Here is a 24,090-nt window from a genome sequence, read left to right on the forward strand (position 1 = left end):
TAAACACCACACCCTCACCACTAAACAACACATAAAAATATGGGTTAATCAACAGAAGCCATGGATACTCCCCTCTATTTTATATTAAAGCAACATAATTTTGAAGCAAAAAACGAACACACAGATCAAAGTAAAGATATTGAAATAATTTATTTCCCTGATACAAGTGTAAAGTATTGCTATAGTACAATTATAGGCCTACAAAGCATCTTAAAGCACGGATTTTTAAAGTTTTTAAGGCATGTGGAAGATAAGAAGACAGTATATACATGGGACACACTATGGTGTCTTTTTACTACAGAGGACTACACAGTTTGTAACAGGATATAGTTTTATGAAACGCCAGTGCAGATAAAATGGGTGTAATGAGGTATGACACACTATAAACAGAATATCACCTTGTCTAGTTTTACCAACATTATTATTATTATTATTATTATTATTATTATTATATCATCTTGTATTGATTTAGATTTTAAGAAATGTTAGAAGAAAAAGAAAAGGTGGGTAGTCTCAGAAACTTTGGTGGAAGGGATCCACCATCCAGTTATCTTCTTAAGCACTTAGGTTCACAAAGCGTTAGAGCCCCAGTCCATCAACAGGGGATAAAACTAAAACACAAAATCTTCTACAGTAGGTGTTCAGTTGGGTTTGAAAGGCAATGTCATACATTTCACAAAATGTTCACTCTTTTTATCATTCTTTGAACTCTTATTAGCAAAGAAACATTTCATCAGAGGACAGAGGTGATAACCCAGAGCCACAGCATCGTGACAAATGGAGTGAAACCACAACACCGACCGTGTTGCTTTACTGCAGAGGGCAAGGGTCCAGTTCTTTCCTTTAAATTGTCACGTGTTCAAACATCATTATAGCATGAAAGTTGACCTTTGTGAAATGACGTAGAAGAAAATCTTACGTAGTCTTACGTAGCAGAAAATCTTCTGTATGTTTAAACAGGTGTAAGAGCCATGCCAGCAGCTCCGTGAGTGCTAATTTTAGTAAGCTATTGTGGTACGTTGCAAAGTAGTCATTATGAATGGGAAGTTTGTCTGAAAATTCAGTTCATCTAATGAATTTGTCTTTTTATTCATTTTTTAATCATGTAATTTTGTAATGTTCTTCGGGGTTAAAACAGGGCGTTACTCATGCAAATGTGAGTGAATGTACAACAGCTGTTGTTGTTGTACACTGGTGTTGTGATATGTTGGTGAATGTATATGTTTGAAATAAAAAATGAACTGAACTGAACAACTAATGTGGATTTTCACACATACCTGAATGATCTTTGAACATAGCTCTACGTAAATACAAGACAAACGAGCACTGATCTATTTCTGAAGCTGATGAGCTGATGTTTACTTCCTCATGGAACCAGCCACTGAGAAATTTAAACATTTACAGAAAATCAGAAATATCAGCAAAGAAACACAAGGATTTACTAGCAGCAGTGTAAACGATAACAGGCAAAGAAGCAGCTTTGTAGTGTTTTACTGCACGTCAGCACAGTAGTTCAGTGCTACTAATACACATTAACACATTAACATATCTGCTAGTTGTAGAGGTGTTTCCATTGATTTGGAAAGTCGAGTTTCACCTAACATTAAAAGAAAGAGGAACAACAGAGCCTAATGCACTTTTTTTCAAGAACAAATGCAGCCATTTTTTTTTAAATGAACAAGATGTACATGCAATAATTCTTATATAACTTTTCTTGAAATTAAAAATATTTTTCTGAATTATTAATTTGGATACTTATCTTAGAAATTCCAAAAACATGTAATAAAAAAACTGCTCTGTTTTCCTGAATTAGATTAGTCCAGTTTAATTTTTTATAGAACCAGTCAAAAGTTTGGACTCGAAAATAAAAAGTATTTCTTTTTTCACTAGCTATTTTTGTGCAATGCTAACAGCAGTGTCTTGATTTCATGTGATGACATCACGAGCTGTACTTTTCTCTGTCTTTGCTTCACACTCATCTTCCCTGCATGTGTGGGGTTTTTTTGTGTGTATTTGCATCTTTCAACTCTACACCTTGCATATCAGTTGACAGATACACCAGTGGGACTGTCTTTTATGTGTTATCATTCCCTACATATACATTCATATTGCTATGATGTCTGGAAGGTGCACAGTGAAATAATAACACACCTCAAATGTTTTAAAACTAAAGTATGATTATTAAATGTAAAGTATAGAAAGTGGTTAAAGTGTAGCGAGTAAAAGTAAAAAGCTGTTAGAAGATTTGGGAGTCAATGGAAGTACAGATGGATTAAAAACTGGCAGCAGAAGTAACAAGCCCTACTCGGCGCAAGCAGGAAGAACATTCCCACATTCATGGAGGAGGCATCTCATTATTTTGGAAAAACAGAGCAGATTTTTTCTGAGATTGAAACACGGGACTTTTTTTTCTCGAGTGACTGCATTACGCTTCTACAAGGATCATAGTGATGCTCACAGTGGAGAAAATGAGAAGAACAGGCTACTTCTTGTAGTTTGTGCCATGTTTGCTGAAGTCCTGATGCCTTCATGTTGTTGGACTGCGGTTGGTGTTTCAAAGTTCACAAGTGCAGGTGGTTGGAAAGGAGCAATAACCTTGTTTCTCCTCACTAGAAATCAAGAAGAGAAGATTTTAATTGCCTTCAGGTGACAACAGACACATCTGTGCAGTCTTGGGTGTGTTAAGTAAAAAAAAAAAAAAAGAGCAGTTTTCAAAAACATCCTGGCATCTTTTATATTTTCTTATGTACGCTCTATTGCCAAAAGTATTTGCTCATCTGCCATCACACGGATATGAATTTGGGTGACATCCCAATCAGTCTCTGTACTAATTCATCCCAAAGGTCTTGCTTCAGGTTGAGGTCAGGACTCTGTGCAGGCCAGTCAAGTTTTTCAACACCAGACTCACCCGTCGATGTCTTTATGGACCTGCACTGGTGTGCAGTCATGTTGGAACAAGAAGGGGGCGTCCCCAAACTGCTCCCACAAAGTTGGGAGATGAAATTTTCCAAAGTGTCTCAGTATGCCGAAGCATTAAAAGTTTCTTACACTGGAGCAAAGGGGTAAAACCCAACTTCTGGAAAACAACCCCACATTATAATCCCCCCTCCACCAAACTTTACACGTGGCACAGTGCAGTCAGACAAGTACTGTTCTCCTGCCAACCACCAAACCCAGACTTATCCATTGAATTGCCAGATGGAGAAGTAGTTTGTCACTAGAAGTCTCCACTGCTCTAGTGTCCAGTGGGGGCGTGCTTTATACCAACGTTTTGCATTACACTTGGTCATGTAAGGCTTGCATGCAGCTGCTCAGCCATTGACACCCATTCCATGAAGCTCTCTGTGGCGTGTTCCTAAGCTAATCTGAAGGCCACATGACGTTTGGAGGTCTGTGGTGATTAACTCTGCAGAAAACTGTTGACCCCTGTGCACTATGCACCTCAGCGTCCACTGACCCGCTCTGTGATCTTACCTGACGTACCACTTTGTGGCTGAGTTGCTGTCATTCCCAAATGCTTTTGCTAACAGTTGATTGTGGAGTATTTAGTAGCGAGGGAAATTTCCTGACTGGACTTGTTGCACAGGTGATATCCTATCACAGTACTATGCTGGAATTCACTGAGCTCCTGAGAGCGACCCATTCTTTCACAAGTGTTTGTAGAAGCAGTCTGAAGTCAGGTGCTTAATTTTATTACACCATGTGGTTATGGAAGTGAATGGAACATCTGAATTCAATGATTTGGATGGATGAGTGAATACTTTTGGCTGTATAGTATATTTTATTCAACCCTCCAGTGAGCAGGATTTTTGCCACAGAGGATGAGGTTGTCCATCAAAGTGAAGCTGTCAGGCTGCATTTATTTCTGTCATGCTTGAACTGATGTGTTGAGTGCAGAGTCTTTACTGCATTCCCACAGTAAAAAACCCATTGTCTTTGAAGTCAGGCCTTTTTTTTTTTTTTTTTTTTTTTAGGAGGTTAAGGGTAACAGCTGGGCGCATGCTTTTCATCCACCCAAGCCAAAACATTTATTTTACTTAATTTTACTTGAGGAGACAGATAGGTTCATGGCTTAGATTTCCTTTTTTTTTAACCTACAGTATTTTCAGTGTTTCTGAGTCCCACTCTTAATGTCAGAGGCTTTGAGATCAGATTAACTCGGACGTCTGCGGGCTTCCTGCAGAGCCTGAGTGGGACCGCTTAATGTAGACTGAAGAACGGCTTCATATAAGCCTGAATGAGGATTTTGTGGTTATGTAAGAGAAGTGCTGTAGAAAAAAAAGAATACATGAAGGTTTCTTAGGCTGACACAAGGACCGAGGGGCAGGGAGGAGGGAACTGGACTCAGCTGAGTCACACAGAGTGGACGTCAGAGGGGGCTTCAGGACCCCAGGGCTATCACCATCAAAGAAGAGAGTTCCAAGAAGATGAGATAAATTGCATGTGAGTGTTGAGCAAGAAAATGTTAGCATGTATTAGGTAGTAACATCTTATGAATAAAGGTCAGTTTGTTATGGTCATGAATCACTACGTGATTCTATTCTGTTCATGGAGCGCCTTTATCGGGGCTAAAATATGACATCATGAGAGCCTCCACATCTTCTTGCCACAATCACAGGATCAGTACAAATTAAAAGAAAGTATTATCGGTGTAATTTGCTGCTTACACTTTATTGACGACTGATCAGCTCCAGCTGGGTCGCCTGGGTGAGACTGTGTGAGGCTGAAAATGCAGAGATACCCAGTGACCCCTGAGTTCATTGTGCACAGTGTTCCTAAATACAGCAGAACAACTAACTATGGCTTCTTTTATGTAATTTTATGAGGACTAAATATAATATCTCAACAACAGAGTTGATCTTGTTGTCATGACTTTGTCTTATAAGGTAGTCTTAATGGGTTTTAATGAGCCCCTTAATGAGCCCTAGTTGAAGCCTATAGTTTCAGGCATCCATTCAAACATGAGCCCACTAAACGGCCAAAAGGTGGCATCCTACAAAGTCTACTCAGAGATCACCTCATTTAGTATTTAGTATTTAGTATTTATTTATTTATTGTCATTGTCAATTGGGATTTTTCACAAACATGGCCAGTAGAGGTTGACTCTAAAAGTGAGCAAGTCCCCAAAGACTTTCATGTTTAAAGCACACACCTCTAGAACATATATGAACTTTTGGATACTTTTTAAAATGATATTATGTGACAAATAATGGAACTTCCTGTGAAGGAAGGGTCATCCAAGAAGGTTTTACATGAGTTTTATATTATTCTGTCTCTTGGAGGAGATATGAGACTGTGCTTTAGACGTATACATCCACAGTGTCTTTTGTCCTCTCTTCCTCCACTCATCTCCAACCGGTTGCAGCAGGTGGCCGCCCCTCCCTGAGCCTGGTTCTGTTGGAGATTTCTTGTAGTACAGATGGAGTTTTTGCTTCCCACTTTCTCCACGTGCTGGATCAAATTGGGTTGTTTGCTTGTTGGTGTTTAATAAAGCGCCTTTAGGTGACTGTTGGTGCGCTTTGTTGCTTTAAATATATATAATAAAACTCAATTGCACTGCACTGAACTGAATATACAGTTTATCGGCTTGCCAGCCATACTTGGCACTTGATTATGTAGTGCTCCAACCACCTGACTCCAAAATGGCTCTACATGGTTGCAACCAAAAACACTAGTATGAAAGCTTCAAAATGCATGGTTAAAATATGGGTGGGTTTGTGGGTGTTGGTGGCTTTATCTTTCATGGTCTTTGGTAAAGCAATGTCTTGAAAGACGTGTGCCAAACAAACAATGTTGCAAGTGACCCCATATGGATGTGAGAATATATCGAAAAGTTTGGAGCTTTTATGCACAAAGCGATTTTTATGAGCTGTTTGGTTGGATGTAAACCCCAAAATAAAATAAACCTAAGCAGGTAGTTTATTTTAGGCACCAAAAGCATAACTTAATTGCTACGGTATCTGCAATTGGAGATTTTACAGTCACTTCTTGGCATGACCACCAGATGTATACTTTCTGTTTCTAAGACTGAATGAAACAGATGAGGTGACACGAATGGAACTATTCAAACAATTCAGTGGGCTGATAACATTTAAACTGTCGTTTCTGGACATAGAAACATCTGAGCTTGACCTCCCTGAATATTTTTCCCCTCCTCCCCCTTGTGTGACAAGTGAATGTAGCCTGAGATCTGTTCTCTAGCTAAATAATTCAGTTTGATGCTGTACTGAGTGAGGGGTGTACAACCACAGATGGATGTTAAAGCTTCAGCTTGAAAAATAATCTTGTTCACTTTCTTTTCAGGAGCCAGTCTGAGCCTCATTCAGCAGGGCTCCGACTGGATTGCTTGTTAAATGTTTACTGGTCTTCGGTGCTGGGCCTGGGTTGCTTGTATTCTAACGATAAGCTATAGCATTACAGAACCCATTAAGACTCTGCAATTGAAATTACATGGCTTACCAAGTAGACATCCAGTTCAGAGTCAGATTGGCTTCTGCTGAGGGACGGCAGTGGATCGTCCAGAGCAATCGTTGAACTGGAGGCTCGTCGGTCTTCACTGCAACATAGAAATACAATTTACTGTTGTGTATGAGCCGAGTTAATGTCTACATCATCATTCATCGTTCAGCATCCTCTCAGAATATATTGTTGAATATCAAAAGAAAGATGTAGCTTTAGCTCTTTAGAAAACAGTAAAAACACAGTTATTTGGAACATTTCATCAGTGGCAGGGGAAAAAAACTGCAGCTCACAAGCCACAAGAAGCAAACTTTAGAGCTGAAAATGAACTGCAACTCCTAAAAACACACAATTCCTCAAATGGCCACTTCATTGCTGGCTCCATAAGGAAGTTGATCCCCATACACTAAAGCCTTTTTGAGCAGCTTCCTGATAACATAGTTCACCACCCTGTCATCCAAATATGGTCCTTTATGGCTCTAACAACATGGCAACGGCCAAATTTCAAGGCTTCAAATATGTGCAAGTTAAACAATGTCCACAAAAATAATCTCAATGGTTACACACTTTCATGTCTGTGTCAGTGTGAATCAGATCAAAATATCAACTTTTCAACTTCTCTTCTGAAAACTGGGCTTTGATCTGAAAGCAGTACATGTGAAGTACCTGTTTTCATAGTCTTCTTCCTCTTTTCCGCTCAGTTTTAAAGAAACGGCAGACTCAGGTAGAAGATCCGGCTGTTTGGAGGAACTGTAAACTGTTAAAAACAAACACACCGTCAGCGAACAAGTCAAGCAAAGCTTCTAATAAAACAAACATAAACAAAAGAAACAGCTTACAGTTTCCATCCAGGTTGTCCATGCTTTGGGCTTTCTTCTCCTCCTTCATCTCCTTCAGCGGTGACAGAATCTCCTGGGAGACTGACTTTGCATAAAGAGAGTTCTTCTTCCTCTTTGAAGATGCTCCCCTTAAAGCTTAAACACACAGAGAAAGAATTTAAAACAAAAGCTGCGTTTATGCAGGAAACAGAATGGTGGCAGGTTAGCATGACTTACGATGGCTCTTCTTGAAAACAGTCGTGCCCATGAATTTCAGAAATCTGTCTGCATAAAAACTGGGCCTGTGCACTGACACTGTGTCCTGAAATGAAAACAGGGCACACGTGTGAGCAGCTGCATACATAAGGGATAAAACAGCCTGGAGTTAAGGAGAAGTAAGAAGTATTACAGACCCCGTCATGTACAAGAGCCTTCCAGGAGTGTTCCACCTTCTTAACGAACCTGAAAATGATTAAAAATTGAAAATCAAATGAGTTCATTATGTAACATTTTTACTTGTGTAAATATTTATGCTTGCTCTCGACCATAGACTGTATATAATAAAATGGAGGTAGCCACTGTGGTTAGCAAGGTTGTGCTGCACAGCCTTGAAATTTTTGTTTTTTTGTTCTTGCTTTTCACCACCAGGGGGCAGTGGTTAACCGTATATGTTCACATAAACGTGAGCTGTTTAGCTTTTTAGATTTCCTTTTAAATACCTCTATTTCCCCTAGGGGACAGGTGTCGAACTCCAGGCCTTGAGGGCCGGTGTCCTGCAGGTTTTAGACGTGTCCTTGATCCAACAATTAATTAAATGGCTAAACTACCTCCTCAACATGTCTTGAAGTTCTCCAGAGTCAATGAACTAATCATTTGATTGAGGTGTGTTGACCCAGGGTGATATCTAAAACCTGCAGGACACCGGCCCTCGAGGCCTGGAGTTCGACACCCCTGTTCTAGGGGCTGCAGTTATAAATAAGAATGTGCTTTTATTAAGGACTTGCCTGGTTGAATAACGGTTGTCCTGACTGCACCATCTTGTGGTACAAAGTGGTATTACCTGAAATTATATCTTTTCAACACAATTTACTGTCACAGCTGTTGGCATTCGTTCATCCATTTTTGTTGCAAATCCAGCTTTTACATGCCTTCTATGCTTCTGATGGCTTTGCTGCAATGCATCTCTTTAATTTAGTTGTGGGTTTTGGACTTGGAAGGCCACCTCAGCCAAGTTGAGCCTGAGCTGCAGCCGTGCCTCACAGCCATGACTGTGTCAATCTTGCCATGAGAGATGGGGACAGATCCCATTTTGGTAGATTTTCCAAGTTTAAATAATAAATAACAAATAATATAGCCTGTGTTTACTGAGCCAGTAATGAGTGTTTAAACTAATTTAAATGTTTCTGAAGCAGGAAAACAGGATGAAAACCTGAGAATCATAAAATATAAACTAATAATAATGCCAAGGAAACAAGAGTCACAAACAAAAAAAGAGTCGCATGTCTTTGCCTATTTTAATGAATTTGAAAAAAAAAAGTCTACAAATGTTTCTGTAATGCTGCATGGGGATGGTTGATCCAGGTGCAGCTGAGTAAGGATGATGAGACAGTTTGTCTTCTGCATGTTATTTTTGTGCATGTTAATGCTGTGAGCTCACCTGTAAGACTGAAGAATGTCGATAATTCCTAAAAAGATGAGCAGACTCTCGTCTTTATGTTTGGCAGGAATTCCACCCAATCTGGAAAAAAAATTATGATAATTTTACAGTTTTTTAAATGAAATTATGCTTTTGAATGTCCAGCTTTTCTACATTTTTGACCAGATCAGCGAGCAGTGGGGTTTTAAAAAAAAGCCACTAGAAAAATAAGGGAAACAAGACCTAAAAACAGGCGTTTTAGTATGAAGCAAACCGTTCTTATTAGATTTGACTGTGTGCAAACTAGTATGTATAAAGTATATGGTAATACTTATTTTAAGATAAAAATAACTTGTGATGTGAGATGTTAAAAAAGGTTTCCTCTATCATATGTGCTGCTTAGTCCAAAGTGTCCACTTACGTGTCATCATCTGCCACTGGTTCTGGGTCCTTGACATTCCCCTGGATGGACTCGAGGGCGGTGGAGTAGAGGACTTTCTGTCCTCTCCTGCTGTCACATCTGCTTCCTCTGCTCAGCGGCTTCCTATCCAGAACGTGAATCCCCAGCAGGAGACTGTAGTCCATGATCTTAAAGCTTTCCAGGACCTGATAAGAGACCAAAACTGAACTCAGGGAATCAAATTTTAAGAACCCCCTTTGAAAATTAAAAATTTTTCTTTAATGTTTAATAATTAGTTTGTCAGCGCTAAAATTTTTTAACCTTCCATTCTTTTAACTGTTTAAATACTACACATGCTAGTGGCTATCAGGTCTGAAACCATGACACTAAGTTCCCCAGAGCCCACTGATTTACAGGGACACTATAAGGTTCTGGCCAAACAAACAACCTGCAACTACTTCAGTGGCATTGTTTAAAAGAAACTCCCATTCTGAAATGCCCACCTTTAGAGCATCAAAAAGCATGTCACAGTGTGACCTGCACACTACAGACCTTCTGGTGGACCTTGAATGCGGTAGGCCATGAAAGATTTACATTATAAAAATAAACAAAGCTAACAGAACAGCTGTGGGATTAAAATAATCCATTACTCTTCATTTAAATAAATCTGAATTAGTGTTGTATTTTCAGTAGAGGAAAATGAATGAAGTAATGGTGGCTATGGCATGCTGAAATCAAATCATCAAAACATTAAAATGAGGTAAAGTTCACATCAGTCATTGTTTAGGCAACTCGTGTAACGAAATACAGACACGAACCACTAAAAGGGTCAATCGAGCCTACAGAACAGAGCCTGCGGTATTAGACATTTTGTGGTTATGTGTGTCCGAGGCTTCTAGTTGCTTACATAGGCCTAGTATCTCTCTATATTCCCAAATAAAGAGATATTTCATTTGAATCCCACAGCTGAGCTGAACAGGAAATTTTGCCAACTGTTAATGAGATTTTGTCTGAGCAAATAAACATTTATTTATCCCTCAGAATGATCTGGTGATCCTCTGACGTTTAATCTACCAAAAAGAAAGAGGTCAATACTTTAATTTGTTCCCTACTTAGACCTCATACCTAAACCCTTCCATTATTGGCATTTATGAGCTAACAGGTTAGCCACGTGGAGGTTACAAATGACATGCCTGCTAAAGAAAGCTACTTGATACGGACATGAACCCCACAGAGCTGCACGAATGCTTGCTTATCTGTCAAGCAATCAGCTGCAATCACCTTTCTGATTTCCTATTTTTTCTATATGTTTGTCACACTTAAATGTTTCAGATCACCAAACAAAGGCAATAGAGAATTTCCTGTCATTATTTTGTTTATTATATCACCTTTTTGATATATGTCCACATTTTTTACTCAGTGGTTTTAACAATATAATAATTTGAGTAATAAAATAAAACAAAAATCACCTACAGTTCAATTTTCTTTATAAAAATAAATGAATAAAAAGTTTTACTTTGAAGGAAGTCCCACTCCCAGAGATCAACCCTGGATCTATAAGCAAAAATACAGTAAAGCATAAGCCTCAATCCCTCTGACCAAGCACTTATGTCACGAAGTACCTCTTGTAAATAAAGAGGGCCTTAAAATGTGCTGCGTTACCTAATGCACTAACTGAGGTCGTATACAGCAGCCCAGTATGAGCGTATTACATCCAGTTTGCGCTTTAGCGTCCAGCTGCTCCGCCTGACCATTAGTCAGGTGTTTCGCTCTGCTGCACGCTAATCCTTCATCAAGTGACCACTATTGTTTCTCGCTAATGAAACAACAGGCATGCACTAATGCAGTCATCAAAACAGCTCAGGGAATAACAAACAGGGACACAGTTCCAGGTGCTGGCCTGTGTGATGTTATCAAAGTAGGGGAATTGCGCAGTTATCATTGGCTGAATATAAACTCTGGATTTTGGGTTTATTTTGGCATAAAAACCAAGTGAGTGATGTTTTTCTGATAAAAGTTTTATCCTCATGACCATTTAGTTTGGAGCTCTGGAATAACTGGGATTTTCTGGGACCTTTCCTTTTAGAGAGTATAGCTAAGCATTCGAAATTTGGGCAACACTTACCTTCCAAATTCTTAAGAACAAGCTTTGTGGAAGATCCTATTAAACCCGCGAGATAATTCACAGCTAGTGAGCATCAGGTGTCTTGTGTCATATCGCCTAAATCAGTTCTGAGCATGTCAGACAAACCATCTCTTATTGTTGCACAACATGTGGAAAAGGTCAACCGACCAGAATCTCTGAACACTGTCAAAAGCTCATGTATGAAAACAGGATGTTCTTACTGTGTCAAAGTTATTAGCATGTCTGAGCTGCAAGCAAGGTACATGCAATGTAAATCAAACACTGATATCATCCTAACTCAAACCAAGTGGTTGTAATTAACCCAACCAAGCACCTTTAAGTGCCTATTGTAGGATTTATGGTCCCATGTTTGTGCAATCCCATGAAACTCCAGCAGTGCATCGCCCTATGATGATGGCAATGGCAATTTCATTTATATGGCACATTTCATCACAAGCAAACTCAATGTGCTCAGCACAGGAGAACATGAAAACCAGTGTAGGTTTACAATGCCAAACTCAGTGAAAACAGCAAACTATAATAAAGCAAGACAAATTAGAACAAAAACCAATAACAAAAACATACTGAATGCAGGCATGTGTACATAAAAAGGTTTTTCCAAATACCTGAAAGCACCTTGGGCACCCTTAGATCTAATTCTGGGAACAGTTAAAATATCTGCAACTGATGACATGAGAGGTCTGACTGGACAGTGAACAGTGAGGTTAAAAGGGCGATAAATGTAGGTAGGATGATGATTAGTTCAAAAGTTATTGTGAACAACAGGGGAGGACGAGTGAGAAGCAAAAACAAAAAGATTAAAGATTAAAGAGGGCGCGAGAAACACAAACAATGGCTGCTTTTAATGACTCAGTTTCACTTGATTAAAAAGAGCAAAGACACCAGCAGTTGTAGCCCACATAACTTTGATGTTATACCCTTGCGACAATGCACAACCGCAAAGTGCAGCGCCTACAACAGACAATAACCTGCTGCCATGCCTAAACAGCAGGACACTCCTACAATTAAGAAAAAAAAAAACGCGTCAAAAGAAAATGAATTAGCGAGTGTGCAAAAAACAAAGCAAAATAAAAAGGTATAAACGGACTGTTAAGCATAGCCTCCTGACTAAAAAACTTCCAATGTCTCTAAAATGGGAGCATTACAACTCAGCTCCCAACTTTGCCATCCTGACACACACGATGTTCATAAAAGTGAGATGCAAGCAGCATCGGATAACCCCGCATTATGTGAGCCCTCAGGATGAGAATGTATTGCTGAAGGCATGCTAGACTAAACACTAAATCTACTTCACTAGCCAGCAGTTTAGTGGATGTGGCTTACAACATAAAAATGGTAGTTTAGCTGGATTTGGTGTCCTCGGGATTCCCATATACTTGTTTGCCATTCACCTAGGGACCATTTTTTGCCCGAGGACAACACAAAGGTTACGGTTTTAATGGTCCCCAAATGATGAGCTAGCAACCCTCTTAAGGCAATCTTTTTTTTAATTAAGTTGTTAGACTATGTTGTTTCAAGTATCATGAAAAAAGTACATTTTTGACTTGTGATCTTTAAAAATGTTAGCGGTTGATATATCCGACAAGTAAAAATGCACATCTTAAAGGTGTTCCATTCAATATTTATCTATTGAATGCAACACATAGTTGCTAATGGATGTAACATCCTCATGTAAACATACCCGACAGTCCCTCTGCAAGGTTTTCATCAAGGCACTATATGTGTCCGGGTCAAAGACCAGGCCCTCGTGCATGTCCTGGAAGTCCAGGTCTTTGAATGTGGGTGAGGGCTTGGAACGCTCTTTGCGTGAGGCACGGCGTTTGTACGAGGATCCCTTCAGGTCGTACTTGTAGTGCATCTTCATGGCTCGCGGCAGCACATTGTTCATGACCACCACTCGAACGGTGATGCCTCCACACTGGATGCAGTAGAGGCCGTAGAACTTGGGCAGTAACGTCCTCGGGTTCTGATTGAGATTCTACAATAACAAAGATGATGGGTTTTTTTAAGTGATAAACAGAGAAGGAGTAAATGTCCCTGATAATATTGGTCCAAATGAATCATTTTATTGTCCATTTTAAGTCAATTTAAGAAGAGAAAGACTGAAACTGCAACTTTCAAATAGGAATTAGTCCAAAATAAGTGGTCGGAGAAGAAATGTGAACATACACATGTAAACAGGTCATTTTGGGAACTGTAGATTATATCAGTGGCATATTAAAAGGTGATATAGTAATCAGTTCCCTTTCCCCAAAAGTAACATTTTAGCTAGTCATGTCCATGTGCTGATGCATGTGCACAGCAGTTCCATTTTAGGTTCAGCCGACAGAAATCTTCTTTTCTAATAAAGATTATAATTAGGGATGGATTGTGTGATCCTGACCATCTGTTAACTCCTGCACCTCCCTGAACTTGGTTGTGCTGGGTGTTTCTTCCTGTCAAATAGGTGTTCTTTCTCACCACTTTCACCAATTAATTTTAATAGGTGGGGTTCTCGCTAATAATGTTGAGTGTTTTTCATTAGCATATAAAGCAGCTTGAGCGAACTGTTAAAACTTAAGTAATTACTAGTAGTATGGAACTGTATGTTGCACTTACACAATACTTCATGTGTGGCCAGAATAACCCCCCCCCCCCCCCCCTCCCGCCCTTTACCTTGCTTTGAGTAATGCAAACATATGTTGCTGTATGGCTTTAATGCAAATGTGCTAAGACTTGTTTATTTAGTAGCTCACCATGTAGTAACCAGGAAGCAGCTTCTGCAGGAACTCTGCCTCTTTAGGCTGCACTGTCTTGATGATGAACTCATCATCGCTGGTGAGGTAAAACCAGGAACTGCTAGCACCGGGGTTGGACAGCTCTATCAGCGGCTCATTGCATATGGAGTACTGAAATTCAAAGTGAGGCAACAGTTTAAGCCGAACAATGTTTTGCAATCAACTCAGGGGAAATTTACACCACATTGTCGTGAGCCAGAATGTGAATTTGGGTCTCCACCCTCACCAGATAGTCGTCCGGTTTGATGCCAAAGAGCTCTCTGAAGTAGCGAAAAGCCAGTGGGGCGTATGTTTTCAGACGGAAATCTGGGAAGTGATGTGCCGGGGTCAGGTTGCTACCCTCACTGGAACACATACAAAATATTCATTAGTCTAGCTATTTGCAACTTTTAGGAGCACTGTGACATGAGCATGTAACAGGTCATGGTTAGAAATGCACAGGTGTAACTATTGAAAATTACTGATAGCTGATATCCATGAAATGAACTACTGGAAAGAAACAGCTGCAGTATTATCTTCCTCTAGTGACCAAGTGCAAAATGCCTACTGAGAAATAATGGGGTTGCTGAAACATGTGGTTTCTGTCAACCCACAAGTGATTATTTGCACACTTCTAAAGGTAACTTCCCTCTTTTCTTAACAGCAATACAGGTTGGCTGCCACTGTGTTTGTTTAAATAACTTAGAGTAAGATTTCTCATAATAATAATTTGCATTTCTTTCTTTCGTTGGTAATATGTAGTCAACTTATTTTTTTTGTAGGCTGGGAGAGAGTGACATCGTCACTTTCTCCCACACTTGTCACACTTAGCTGACTTACATAGTTTTGGTTCATTTTGGGGTTTAGGCTTAGTACTTGGATTGTGACTTGATGTGCTATGTAATGAGGCCAATCTGGGATTTAAAGCTTACTCAAATCTCCCAAAAATGCATTCAGTTCCTTGGTAGGTAGTGATAAAATTAAACTCCCTGACATTTCAGAGTAAACCTAACATGCATAGAAAACATCCTAGATATATGGGGGGGAAATCCCTGTGCATGTGCATTGGTCATTCTCTGAAAGGATTGCAGTGCAAATGTGAGTGTACCTTGGCAGGAAGACGCTCTCCACCACAGAAAAGTCCTGCATGAGAACATCTCTGTCTGGTTTCGAGCTGAGGTTTCCCACAGCATAACCGATGCCCAGCTGGATGGCGCCTTTGAGTGCAGCTGGTGTAGGCTAACAAACAAATTAGACATCCTAGAATTAGGAATTTTTTTTGTGGCACTTAGTTGCACATTTTCTTGCTTTCTTTGTAACATAGTTTATCGTTGTTCAACACTTTGGTCCGGTGCAAAAATACCTCAACACTGGATTAGCTATAGCATTGGCAAGCTTCTCTCAGTAGGAATTTTAATCTCCAGTATTTGTTAGCATGCTGACATCACCAATAATGGCTCCTTTAGTTTGTTTTGTAACTATGAGCATGTTAGCATTTAATTCAAAGTAAAACTGTGCTTACAGTTGCCTCACAGTGAGGACAGCATTAGCTAGATTAATGGTCTTATTTATATCATTTTTAGATATCGTGTTAATATACAAAGAAGATAGTAAGCTGAAGCTTTTTGATGTAGGAAGCATGTGAAACACAAACAGCAAACTATAAAATTTAGCTAACACTGAAGAACCAGAAACTGTAGTTTCTCTAGTGATCACTTCAGGTTGGCTCTCTTCTCAAAATGTACAAGTTTACAGCAATAAAAGACAGATTTATCACCTGGTACCACAAAAAATATTTTGTCCTTTATGAGGGAGTTATTTTTATTCTCTGATCTCCCTGACAGATCTCCCGATTCAGGTAGCTAGGCCTCTCCTCTGCTAACATGGAGCTCACTGTTATTATCTCCTCTTTGAACTTTCCAAGAATCTATTGCTTTAATTTTGATAAGAAACATTCCAGTATTTTGTTACTCTGTTACGTATCCCTGTTATTAGCCTGCATGTGTATCTGTGTGTTGCATGCATAGAGAGCATAAAACATGGATGTAGCTAACAAGTGATTAGCCAATGAGAATACAATTGGTACTCCAAAAGTTAGCATTCCCATTGTCACTTATAGTCACTTAATACTGAAAAACAAAACATATGGCCTAAAATTCTAACACTGGGGCTTCAAAACTGCAGAAACCTAAAACAATGGGTGATGCCATGGGTGTTATGGCCATCTTTTATACTGCCTGTGATAAAGTACAGTCTTCAATGATAAAATTGTGCTAAATGCAAAATTATAATCATCCCTACAGATTTTAATGGTCAGCATTTCTTTTTGTTTTTGTTTTGGTAAGATTCTGTGTATGGATACAAAGATACCAAACAGATACAAAATATGTCTGTTGTTTTTAACAGGGGCTCATTCTGGATTTTTTTCAAAGTGACACCTGGTGCTCTGTGAGGCTGTATTATGGGCACAGTTAAACGCCATAGTGTGTTACAGTAAGTCACAGCATTTCATTGTGGACCAAATGTAACGATATAGTGTGACTAAAACAATTGTCTTCATTTATATCAGAAAATAATTAAAATAAACAAATCATTTAAAATAAACTGCTTTGATTATATTGCAAGTCTGGAACAGGCTCCCGGCACTTCAGGACAACCTCAAATACTAAACGAAGCCTTAATACCTGTAAATTAATTTTTCCAATTAAAAGAAAAGCAGACATTTTACTTTAGAACTTATTTAGAGCTTTTTCCTGCGAGCCAGAGTGTGAAGCCGATCAGCCTAATCACACCATTTTCCCACCACTTGTTCCCTACCTCACAGAGCAGCTCTGTTACATAACACAGCTGATGAAAGAGTAGCTGCAGTCACGTTATTGCACTTCATTTGACTTAAAGTAATATTGCACATGACTTTCTGTATGACTTTTTGGATTTTTATTACCCCTTTAAGCTACTAATTATTTTTCCCAAGATCATGGTGTAGTCAATAATTAAAATAAATAGCTCAGGAAAGAAAATAATAAGTTTCACATTTAGACTCTCAAATAAAAAAAACAACCTTTGGTTTCAGTGTTCTGTTTGACCGCAGATATTTTCTGTTTTGACATCAGCAATGACTTGGGTGGGAGTAATTTTGTTCCTACCTGAAGATTTTTCCATTGCTTGCTTGAAATGATCCACTCACCTTTTTATGATCCTTTGACGCTTTAGAGGTTTTGGTTCCCCTTCCTAGGGTGCTGGCAGGGGATGCTGACATCTTTTGGACAGAGAGAACTGGACTAGAGGGAAGCTCGGCTGTCCTTCCTCCAACTTTGATTCTGCCCGAGTTCCTTTTTTCCCCTCAGTGGTAAATGCACAAACAAAACAATTTACAGAAAGTGCATTTTCCAGGTAGGCTGCTCCTGTGGATGATGTAAAGAAAAAAGGAGTTACACAATGTGTTGCATTTGCATGAATGTCAATGCAAAGCGCACACACGCTAGTGAAAAGCTTCCCAATCAGTCTTGTCTAGTTGTTCCTGTGACTTACAGTATATCCTGGGCTTTCAATAATCTTTCTGTCTGGGGTACTTCTGGACTCTGAGGACCTTTTGGTGAATGTGTTAGTCTTTTAACTCCAGAATACTTCACAACAACGCTTGATCCCAATTAAGAAGGATTGGGAACTATTACATGTTCAATCCCCCCGTGTTATAACAGTGCACAGTGTTTTCCTGATTATGTGATCATCAGCTTCCAAAAAAGGACACAGTGATTAGCGAAATGAAGCCATATACCAAGATCTGTTCATTTCAATTGCATGGGCTTTAGATTATGGTTTATTTCCAATGTAATTCTCCTGAAATTACAAAAAATACAGACAACCCCAGCTAAGGGTAATTAATGTGAAAAGGCAAGAGGGGATACTCTATAATACAGCCTGCACCCATGTGTAATTACCAGTGTAAGAAACTTTAAAATTAAGTTTTCCCTTCCCCTCATATACCACCAAATATATTTGCTAATTTAATTTCATAAATCTGAAGCTTTGTAGTAAATATAATAGAGTAAATCATGTACCCCACTTTAAACTCACCTGAACTGCCTTCTGTGGTGTTGCTGCTAAAAAGAGACTGGGTGGTTGCTGTCAGCTTGCAGCATAGACATCTGTGCAAAATCTAAAGATCTAAAAGCTTCTTTTAACACAGACAGATTTCACTTTGCTTTCTGTTTAATTTAGTTGCGCTATAACCGAGTACAACAAACCACTGGTGGATTTGAATAACTAAAAAGACTGTTTCAAACTATCCAAACAGGTGGCGTGATAAAGGACATGTATTGGTATTTTAATGTGAAACAATTCACAGGTGACCTTCTTTGGCTTGAACAGAAGTCCAACCAATTTGCCTGCATACTTTTTTTCTGGCCCTAAGCCATTGTGCCACTGGATATATTGAACCCTGCCGTTCTTTCAAATATCCTGAAAAAACTCCCTTCTTGTACTCTGCATAAGTTCTAATTTTAGATGCTGAAAATAACTGTAGGACTATGATGTGGAAAGTTGAGGGCTGTATTGTGAGGTGTTACTTTCAACCTCGTGAAAATATATGCAGTTTTAAAACTGTGAAAATTAACTTCAGCAATTCCCCATAACCACATATTTATATCATTCTTTATCATGGATGAAACTCCAGGAAGGTTTATAATTAAATTACAACATATTCAGTACCTCGTATTTTCATGCAAATGTGCATTCAAAACATACACAACCACTTAAACTTCAAACAAACAAATATGGAAACAATTGAAAAAATTTATCTGCACATAAGCAGTATTGGAGATTCAAGCATTACGTAAGTGTAACAAATAAATTATACACCTTTAATCAGCAAAATCTATAATCTGGAAACCTGGCAACAAGTCCATATAGGTTACAGCTGCATTATATTTGTGCCAGAAAATGGGCAGATGCACTAACACTAACACAGTTGACTTACGTGTGTACATAAAGGCATCAGCTGGAGGTATTCTGTGATTCAGTTTGCAACTGCACCAGCATTTTAACCAACATTAGGAAACACAAGTTACTTTTCTTCTAGTAACATCATCTTGTTTAATGAGCAAATTTGAAAACTCTATCCTGGCAGACAAGCCCCTGTCTAATTTAAGCACTGTTTCAGGATGTGGTTTCGCGGTCTGTCTCTAAGAGAATGCAACTGTCTTTTCAGGGGGTCGTGACGGCAAAACTTGTTTTTTCAAGGATCTCACCTGCAGCTCTCCTTTGCATGTTTAAATTAGAAGCTGAATGGATATAAAAACCTTGCTAAAGATTATTAAAAACTGACCTAGTGGATCAGATCAGTGAATGAGGTTAATTGTATGGACATAAACTCTTTGGTAGATTATTTTTGGTTTGGCTTTGCAACACTTTACATATTGACTCCAACTTTACTCCAACTCTTCAGAGGGGACATTGAGGCTTGGCCAAGCTAGTAATGCAATGCAAACTCAACTGGGTTTGCTCCCGATAAGACATAAAACCCCTCACCTAGGAGTCATGCTAGTCAGATACCTGAACCAAATGAGCTGGCTCTTTTCGATGTGGAGGATTAGTTGCTCCACTCTTAGCTTGTCAGAAATGACCCAGCTACTAACTCTATATCTAAGGGAGAGCCAAAATTGAGCCAATTGAGAGCCCAAGATATTTGAATTCCTCAGCTTTGGTACAGGAAGTCATCGCCAACCCAAACAGCCACTGAAGGAGTGTTAAGACAATTCAGTCCATCAAAAAAAGTATTTATTTAAATTTAGGAGTTATCTCTATATTCATGCCTGGATGGCTTAAAAGGGGCCAATAGTGATGCATTTACTGTATATAAAAGCTGAATGTTCCTTAACCCTTTAAGACCTACCATAAAACCAAGTCCGCCAGAGCTTATATTATATTTTTACCTGCTGTGGAGCCATTTCTGGGAGCATTTCAAGTTGCTATACATCAATACAACCATTATAGCCTAGATTTTAATAATATGTATTCATTAAGTGCATAGTAATTACATAAATTGCAAAAAAGTGCAATAAACTACAAAAAAATTGAAAATCGTTTTTGCTTTTTTAACATATATTTCTAGTTAGAGAAATTTAAGAGGCTTATCCCTCAAAACTGTAAATACAAAAAAGTTGCACAAAATAGTTTCCCACCACAGGAAATTTATTTTGAGTGTCTTCATAGTTTTATTTTTGAAATACACCAATTTTTATACACTGCAGGAAAAACGAATTTGCAAAAAAGCAGCATCTGCATCTAAATAAACTATTTCCAGCAGTGCAATATGAGTCCTAAGCATCCCAGAAACGACACAGAAAGTCATAAAGTCAAAGATAACTTTTAAAAAGACCAGTATAGGCCCTGAGGCCCTGATGGTAAAAAAGACTACATTTCCACGAAAATGACGTCACTTCCAGTTTCGGGCAGGTAATGGCGGAAATGCAAAAGTTCGCGCTGACGTCTATTCCAACGTAGGAAGTGTTATGAACAGCTGATCGGATCGGCAAAGCGTGTTTCTGGAATATTACGTTTTTGTTCCTGCAAGCGCTTTTTATGCAGTTTTTGCAAAGCTTTATGTGGAAGGAAACCGTGACCTAGGACAAGCTGATGGCATAAGATGTAAGTACAACTCCTCCGGTTTCATATGCAAAAAAATTTTTTGCACTAGCTTACATGGTTGCAGTGCTACCGGGATTTAAAAATAGTTACGCAAAACAGAGCGTGCCCGCTCCGATCGGCTCTAAAGGGTTAAGGCAACTGAAAGGCAAAGCTAATGTGATCACGTCTTAAACCTGATTCTTTTTCTAACAGTCAAAGATGGCGACTTCTCTCCTTATATAAAGAAGATCCATTAATATAAGCATGTTTCCAGTCTCTTTTTTTATGGAATTTGAGGCTCATTTTGTAAATTACAATATTATTTAGCATAAGTCAAGCTACTTTACACTAACTTACTACTGTTGATGCTGATGATGCATTTGTTACTTCTGAGCTGGAATATTCTATCTCACATTTTAGTGTTGTTTCTTTCCTTTCTTGAAACGTTGTGCTGCTGTTATGTCCTTCATTTATATACCATGTACTGGGTTATAAAGCACTTTCTGACACTATACTGTATAACTAAGTATGACATTCTTGCTTGAACATGCACAGATGGATCTTTTGGTATTGTCATATATTGTCCATAAAAGTTATATTAAAATATTAAACATTCCACCCTGAGTGGAGCCCACAGGCCCTCATCTCAATATAGTCTAGACTAGAAACACATTTCATTATGATGCAACAAACGTCAGCAGTATTGCTAACATCCTCCAAACTCACACACATCTGAGTGATCACTTCTTTACAACTCTGTCATTTCGAACAGGAACTCAACGCCGGTCCTTTACACTGCTTTTTATAAAAGACCTCTGAATTGATGTCTACTTTTAGCTGGGTGCTTTCACTGAAGGCCTATATTTAACTCAGTCAGTTCATGTGAATGTTTAAACCTGAACCCTCCTCACACAGCACACACACGGCAGCTGTTTTGCATGCATGCAAATGATGGCAACTCCTCGCCAGCTGGCTATGGCACATTTTATTTTTCTCTGACGAAAAGGAAGTGGAGCTGATTTCCTCTTGTGATACCATCGCCAGCATATCTTCCCTCTAAAGAGGCACACGAATGGCCCACACATGCTAAAACAATGACACATTCACAGCTAAGATGGCACAGATTAAGATGGAAAAGTTGACCGCTTGCCCCCCTTAACACAAAGTGGAGAGGCGGAAAAAAGAAGAGATTCTCACTCACCTTGATCGGCATGGTGCTGTGAAGAAACTGGCCAATGCGTGTCTGGGAAAAGGCAGTGACAGAGAAATACTGTGTGATATCAGCTCTTAGGCTGACTGTGGTGAAATGAGGAGCCAAGTGCTGCAGCGACTGTAGAGCATCCTCACCACTTCCTCTCTCCCTCTCTCTCTCTCACTCGCTCTGTCTGTTTGTCCCCCCGCCTACCTGTTGTATTATTTCCCAGCACATACATGACTCACTCTGAGTTGTAGAAAGGTTTAAAAGTGCAAGGTGTTAAAGTGCCAATGTAGGAAAAAGTCTTGAAAATAAATATCATGCACAACAGCTTTTAAAAGCTTTCTACCAGAAATTTGGTCACATAAATATTGTTTACAGTAATGGTATAAAGCTAGCTCATAGAGTTATGTTGTAATATTAATATATGAGCTCAGAAGAAGATTTTTTATTAAGATATGAAATTGCAAAAAGCACAAAAGTTGGTTGACAGGAAATGAGGGGAAAGACACAGGAAATGACATGGTGCAAGGATCAAGAACTCCTTAAGAGTCACAAATTTGAGATATTCTACCTTGATTTGAAATTCATATTTCCTGGTTTCTTTCTGGAATAAGATTTTACATTTTATAAAGGTTTTTTAAAAATAGGGTTGACCACTCAAAACCTATACATTCAATACAGCACCTTATTTACCTCACCTGCCTGGCCAGTTTAGAATCCCCAGGCTACCTAACAGGGATGTATTTGGACTTCAGCCGGAACAAGAAGAACATAAACGTCACACAGAAAGACACCGACCAGCAGATCTGAACCCAAAACCTTGTTACTGTGAGGCGACGGCGTATGTTCTGCTATTGCAGCATCTGAAACAACCGTGTCCACGGTCTCATTTCCATCTAGGTGACCCAGTCTCTCTGCCTTTGTTTCCTTCCTGGTGTCGGTAAAGCCATCCCCCGTCTTCCTCAATAACTTCAAACACATTAAAAAACCTTTTGGGCTTTTGAGAAGAAGCCAAGTCACTTGTCACAGAGTAACTGTTACCACAGCACCGGACATCAAATATAAATGCACTTTGTTTTTGTTTAAATCTGGTCATCCAGTGGCCTTTAAAAAGTGTCCCTTGATGTCTAAATTAAATTGATAAAATTAATGAACTCAAGTGGCCTTTTCAGACTGATACCATTTTGAATTCCACCTAATTTCAACACAAGTTCATTATAACCTACTGAGCGACCCAATCATTGATTCAAAAGTGCAAATGCAAGTCTTTTTTTTATGAAGTCAGGGGTTATTATGAAGTAGTAGTGGTTTTATCTTTGCAAAAAGAAACAGCAGGACGGACGGTCTTAGCAGCACCTTTACCTTTGTCCCACTTGATCAACACCACCACACACACAGTTGGAATGTCTTAGAGGTAGATTCAACACATTATTATAAATGTATTAAAAGGTCAAAGTGTAAGCATTCATTTTCACATGCTTTCATGTGAAAATGAAGTTCACAGGACTCTGTGCAGCCCTAAACTAAGTGCACCCTTACAGCTTCAACAGGATTGAAGAAGGTAAGTGGCAGCCCGGTTCCACTTAGCAAATGCACTTGATTAAATATTTTTCACTAAATGTACCTGTATATTGTTCACATGTTTGAAATAAATTAACAAAACAAACGAACAAAACAAACAAATTATCATTAGGAAGTGTGACCAACAGAAATTTGGGCAGTTTGTTGGTCTGCACAAATATTGCCTGTTTGGAAGGATTGTCAGGAGAAAGCCTCTTCTCGTTACAAACCACATGGCAGGACATCTTAGGACTAAACAAATTGCAAGACTTCTGGAACAATGTCATTTAGCCAGACAAGACCACATGTGTGGTCATAATGCACAGTGATACACTTGGTGAAAACCAAAAACAGCATATAAAAACACCTTATACCAAGTGTCAAACACGGTGGTGGAGGGGTTATAATTTGGGCTTGTTTTGCGGCCACAGGACCTGAGCACCTTGTGGTCATTAAGTTAAGCATGAACTCATGAGTTACTCATGAGCAA

The 24,090-nt window shown here is 39.0% G+C and overlaps 1 protein-coding gene across 2 annotated transcripts; it reads right to left on the minus strand.

The window, feature by feature from the left end:
- Nucleotides 1-131: 131 nt before the first annotated feature.
- Nucleotides 132-22,154, minus strand: pip5k1ba (phosphatidylinositol-4-phosphate 5-kinase, type I, beta a). Of its 2 annotated transcripts, none has more exons than XM_080304486.1 (14): nt 22,044-22,154; nt 17,403-17,619; nt 15,324-15,454; nt 14,463-14,580; nt 14,195-14,347; nt 13,141-13,437; nt 9,335-9,519; nt 8,935-9,015; nt 7,691-7,739; nt 7,515-7,599; nt 7,299-7,433; nt 7,126-7,216; nt 6,460-6,556; nt 132-2,609 (listed from the first exon to the last, which is right to left on the minus strand). In XM_080304486.1, the coding sequence occupies exons 2-14, from the start codon at nt 17,472-17,474 to the stop codon at nt 2,607-2,609; spliced, it is 1,497 nt and encodes a 498-aa protein (XP_080160612.1). In that variant the 5' UTR covers nt 17,475-17,619; nt 22,044-22,154; the 3' UTR covers nt 132-2,606. The 2 variants fall into 2 exon arrangements, with proteins under 2 accessions (XP_080160612.1, XP_080160611.1); XM_080304485.1 differs by lacking the exon at nt 22,044-22,154 and adding an exon at nt 17,747-17,843.
- Between the last annotated feature and the right edge of the window lie 1,936 nt (nt 22,155-24,090).

Source organism: Astatotilapia calliptera, chromosome 7 (assembly GCF_964374335.1).
Source record: "Astatotilapia calliptera chromosome 7, fAstCal68.1, whole genome shotgun sequence".
In the NCBI taxonomy this organism is placed as follows: Eukaryota; Metazoa; Chordata; class Actinopteri; order Cichliformes; family Cichlidae; genus Astatotilapia; species Astatotilapia calliptera.

Excerpts from the sequence above, each read along its gene's own strand:
- pip5k1ba (XM_080304486.1), bottom strand. The coding sequence starts at position 17,474 with ATGTCAGCATCCCCTGCCAGCACCCTAGGAAGGGGAACCAAAACCTCT. Across the intron at positions 15,455-17,402 it reads CGTCAAAGGATCATAAAAAG|CCTACACCAGCTGCACTCAA; the intron begins GTGAGTGGATCA and ends TTTGTTTGTTAG. Across the intron at positions 9,016-9,334 it reads CCAGTGGCAGATGATGACAC|ATTGGGTGGAATTCCTGCCA; the intron begins GTAAGTGGACAC and ends TTTTTTTTCCAG.